General features: G+C 52.8%; 1 protein-coding gene across 1 annotated transcript in view; it reads right to left on the bottom strand.

Annotated features, from left to right (window-relative positions):
- Positions 1-4,273: 4,273 nt before the first annotated feature.
- LOC134102806 (polypyrimidine tract-binding protein 1-like) overlaps positions 4,274-5,000 on the bottom strand; it is a gene marked incomplete at its 3' end in the record, with an annotated part of 8,915 nt that continues 8,188 nt past the window's right edge. Inside the window, 3 exon segments of the mRNA XM_062557051.1 lie at positions 4,274-4,420; positions 4,563-4,735; positions 4,903-4,966. Coding sequence (XP_062413035.1) covers positions 4,274-4,420; positions 4,563-4,735; positions 4,903-4,966 — 384 coding nt within the window.

Raw genomic sequence — 5,000 nt, forward strand, 5'->3', positions numbered from 1 at the left:
GTGTGATGGGGACGCAGCTGTGGAATGCACCGGGCATGACCATCAGGTCATCTCCCCAGAAACTGTTTAGAAAGAGGGAGGAACGGAGGAGGACACACACACACACACACACACGAGTGGGATGGGGTAAACACATACACACTCACTCCTCACAAGAAGTGCTGGCCAATAAATGTGTTATTATACACAGACTCTGAGCAAACAGTCAACTAAACCACTTCACACAAGCGAGTGGGAGGACGAGGACAGACACACACACACACACACACACACACACACACACACACACACACACACACACACACACACACACACACACACACACACACACACACACACACACACACACACACACACACACACACACACACACACACACACACACACACACACACACACACACTCTAAAGCAGCTTAGGTGCATTTGCTGGATTGCCATCAGTTACATGTTTAACTGCTGAAGCTAAATATTTCCAAATGAGTCAGCTGAACCAAGAGCCTTCAGGAAATGCTGGACAAGCAAACCAGAGGCGCCTGCTGCTCACATCACGAGTGTGTGTGTGTGAGTGTGTGTGTGTCTCAAATACCTCCACGGCCACAGTGTACAGTAAACCCCGCCCAATCCCACAATAAAATACAACCCCACCCACCCACACCCCCCAACCCCACCCACCCCCCCAGTCAGGCCAGAAGGCTGACAGGCGACGGAGGAGCAAGCGTAGCTCACACACTCTTACACACACACAACCTCTTACACACTCTTTCCCTTCTCAACTTGGACGATTCCTGAGGCTTTCCAAACATTCTCCACAACAGAGTGCTCTGCAGCCAGGCCCATCTGAACCTGATTAGGAGCGAGCGAGAGAGTGTGTGTGTGTGTGTGTGTGTGTGTGTGTGTGTGTGTGTGTGTGTGTGTGTGTGTGTGTGTGTGTGTGTGTGTGTGTGTGTGTGTGTGTGTAGCCGGGTTCATCTGAACCTGTTTAGGAGCATGAGCTCGGCACCCCAGCGCCAGTTCCAGAAGATGCGAACATTCTTCTGGGTATGATCGTGGCACACACACACACACACACACGACACACACAGACACTTCTGGGTATGATCTTGGCACACACACAAACACACTTCTGGGTATGATCGTGGCATGGACCACAAAACCAGCCCATAATAATCAGACTCTCCACGGACAAAAGTAACGTTCAAAATGTCTTTCCAAAAGCTTTTTAGGCAACAATTTTTCAGATTCCCTGAGCAAGCGAGTGTGTGAGTGAGAGTCTGTGAGTGATGGTGTGTGTGTGTGTGTGTGTGTGTGTGTGTGTGTGTGTGTGTGTGTGTGTGGCAACACTTGGTTGGGTGAGTTGTCGGTCTTGAGCTCCTTGTGGTTGGAGTACTGCATGAACACGGGGTGTGTGTGTGTGTGTGTGTGTGTGTGTGTGTGTGTCGTACCACTTGGTTGGGTGAGTTGTCGGTCTTGAACTCCTTGTGGTTGGAGTACTGCATGAACACGGGGTGTGTGTGTGTGTGTGTGTGTCGTACCACTTGGTTGGGGGAGTTGTCGGTCTTGAGCTCCTTGTGGTTGGAGTACTGCATGAACACGGGGTGTGTGTGTGTGTGTGTGTGTGTGTGTCGTACCACTTGGTTGGGTGGGTTATCGGTCTTGAGCTCCTTGTGGTTGGAGTACTGCATGAACACGGGGTGTGTGTGTGTGTGTGTGTGTGTGTGTGTGTGTGTGTGTGTGTGTGTGTGTGTGTGTGTGTGTGCGCGTGTGTGTGTCGTACCACTTGGTTGGGGGAGTTGTCGGTCTTGAGCTCCTTGTGGTTGGAGTACTGCATGAACACGGGTGTGTGTGTGTGTGTGTGTGTGTGTGCGTGTGTGTGTGTGTGTGTGTGTGTCGTACCACTTGGTTGGGTGAGTTGTCGGTCTTGAGCTCCTTGTGGTTGGAGTACTGCATGAACACGGGGTGTGTGTGTGTGTGTGTGTGTGTGTGTGTGTGTGTGCGTGTGTGTGTGTGTGTGTGTCGTACCACTTGGTTGGGGGAGTTGTCGGTCTTGAGCTCCTTGTGGTTGGAGTACTGCATGAACACGGGGTGTGTGTGTGTGTGTGTGTGTGTGTGTGTGTGTGCGTGTGTGTGTGTGTGTGTGTCGTACCACTTGGTTGGGGGAGTTGTCGGTCTTGAGCTCCTTGTGGTTGGAGTACTGCATGAACACGGGGTGTGTGTGTGTGTGTGTGTGTGTGTGTGTGTCGTACCACTTGGTTGGGGGAGTTGTCGGTCTTGAGCTCCTTGTGGTTGGAGTACTGCATGAACACGGGGTGTGTGTGTGTGTGTGTGTGTGTGTGTGTGTGTGTGTGCGTGTGTGTGTGTGTGTGTGTCGTACCACTTGGTTGGGTGAGTTGTCGGTCTTGAGCTCCTTGTGGTTGGAGTACTGCATGAACACGGGGTGTGTGTGTGTGTGTGTGTGTGTGTGTGTGTGTGTGTGTCGTACCACTTGGTTGGGTGAGTTGTCGGTCTTGAGCTCCTTGTGGTTGGAGTACTGCATGAACACGGGGTGTGTGTGTGTGTGTGTGTGTGTGTGTGTGTGTGTGTGTGTCGTACCACTTGGTTGGGTGAGTTGTCGGTCTTGAGCTCCTTGTGGTTGGAGTACTGCATGAACACGGGGTGTGTGTGTGTGTGTGTGTGTGTGTGTGTGTGTGTGTGTGTGTGTGTGTGTGTGTGTGTGTGTCGTACCACTTGGTTGGGTGAGTTGTCGGTCTTGAGCTCCTTGTGGTTGGAGTACTGCATGAACACGGGGTGTGTGTGTGTGTGTGTGTGTGTGTGTGTGTGTGTGTGTGTGTGTGTGTGTGTGTGTGTGTGTGTGTGTGTGTCGTACCACTTGGTTGGGTGAGTTGTCGGTCTTGAGCTCCTTGTGGTTGGAGTACTGCATGAACACGGGGTGTGTGTGTGTGTGTGTGTGTGTGTGTGTCGTACCACTTGGTTGGGTGAGTTGTCGGTCTTGAGCTCCTTGTGGTTGGAGTACTGCATGAACACGGGGTGTGTGTGTGTGTGTGTGTGTGTGTGTCGTACCACTTGGTTGGGTGAGTTGTCGGTCTTGAGCTCCTTGTGGTTGGAGTACTGCATGAACACGGGGTGTGTGTGTGTGTGTGTGTGTGTGTGTGTGTGTGTGTGTGTGTCGTACCACTTGGTTGGGCGAGTTGTCGGTCTTGAGCTCCTTGTGGTTGGAGTACTGCATGAACACGGGGTGTGTGTGTGTGTGTGTGTGTGTGTGTGTGTGTGTGTGTGTGTGTGTGTGTGTGTGTGTGTGTGTCGTACCACTTGGTTGGGTGAGTTGTCGGTCTTGAGCTCCTTGTGGTTGGAGTACTGCATGAACACGGGGTGTGTGTGTGTGTGTGTGTGTGTGTGTGTCGTACCACTTGGTTGGGTGAGTTGTCGGTCTTGAGCTCCTTGTGGTTGGAGTACTGCATGAACACGGGGTGTGTGTGTGTGTGTGTGTGTGTGTGTCGTACCACTTGGTTGGGTGAGTTGTCGGTCTTGAGCTCCTTGTGGTTGGAGTACTGCATGAACACGGGGTGTGTGTGTGTGTGTGTGTGTGTGTGTGTGTGTGTGTGTGTGTCGTACCACTTGGTTGGGCGAGTTGTCGGTCTTGAGCTCCTTGTGGTTGGAGTACTGCATGAACACGGGTGTGTGTGTGTGTGTGTGTGTGTGTGTGTGTGTGTGTGTGTGTCGTACCACTTGGTTGGGCGAGTTGTCGGTCTTGAGCTCCTTGTGGTTGGAGTACTGCATGAACACGGGGTGTGTGTGTGTGTGTGTGTGTGTGTGTGTGTGTGTGTGTGTGTCGTACCACTTGGTTGGGCGAGTTGTCGGTCTTGAGCTCCTTGTGGTTGGAGTACTGCATGAACACGGGGTGTGTGTGTGTGTGTGTGTGTGTGTGTGTGTGTGTGTGTGTCGTACCACTTGGTTGGGCGAGTTGTCGGTCTTGAGCTCCTTGTGGTTGGAGTACTGCATGAACACGGGGTGTGTGTGTGTGTGTGTGTGTGTGTGTGTGTGTGTGTGTGTGTGTGTGTGTGTGTGTGTGTGTGTCGTACCACTTGGTTGGGTGAGTTGTCGGTCTTGAGCTCCTTGTGGTTGGAGTACTGCATGAACACGGGGTGTGTGTGTGTGTGTGTGTGTGTGTGTGTCGTACCACTTGGTTGGGCGAGTTGTCGGTCTTGAGCTCCTTGTGGTTGGAGTACTGCATGAACAAGGGGTGTGTGTGTGTGTGTGTGTGTGTGTGTGTCGTACCACTTGGTTGGGTGAGTTGTCGGTCTTGAGCTCCTTGTGGTTGGAGTACTGCATGAACACGGGGTGGTTCCTGATGACCGGTGTGACGGACGAGTAGTAGCTGACCATCGTCTGAGCCGCCTCCTCAGAGTTCATCTCAATGAAGGCCTACACACACACACACACGCGAACAATGAGAGGATTATACACATTCTGGCATACACTGCTGTGTTTATGTTCAGACTGTAGTAGAAGTAGAACTGTAAATGACCGTGTGTGTGTGTGTGTGTGTGTGTGTGTGTGTGTGTACCTGGTTCTTGGCCTTGAGCATGAGCAGGTTGGTGACCTTGCCGAAGGGCAGGCCCAGAGAGATGACCTCGGCCTCGTTGATGTCGCTGGGCAGCTTGCGCACGTGGATGACCCTCGAGGGCACGCCGGGGCTGCGGATGTCACCTTTGAACTTCTTGCTGTCGTTGCCGTTGGCTACGGAGAGGAGGGGAAGACGTTAAGGGTCACGTGACCACACAGAGAGCAGAACTGACCACACACGCACGCACGCACGCACGCACGCACGCACGCACGCACGCACGCACGCACGCACGCACGCACGCGCACACGAGAGAAGAGAAGGGGGTCATTACCATACAAACCTGCTGCAGTGGTCATGATGTAGGGGCCGTTGGGGACACAGGAGAAAAGCTCGTCTGATCCTCTCTGCAACAACACACACACACACACACGGTCACTT

This window comes from Sardina pilchardus, chromosome 15, assembly GCF_963854185.1.
Source record: "Sardina pilchardus chromosome 15, fSarPil1.1, whole genome shotgun sequence".
Lineage (NCBI taxonomy): Eukaryota > Metazoa > Chordata > Actinopteri > Clupeiformes > Clupeidae > Sardina > Sardina pilchardus.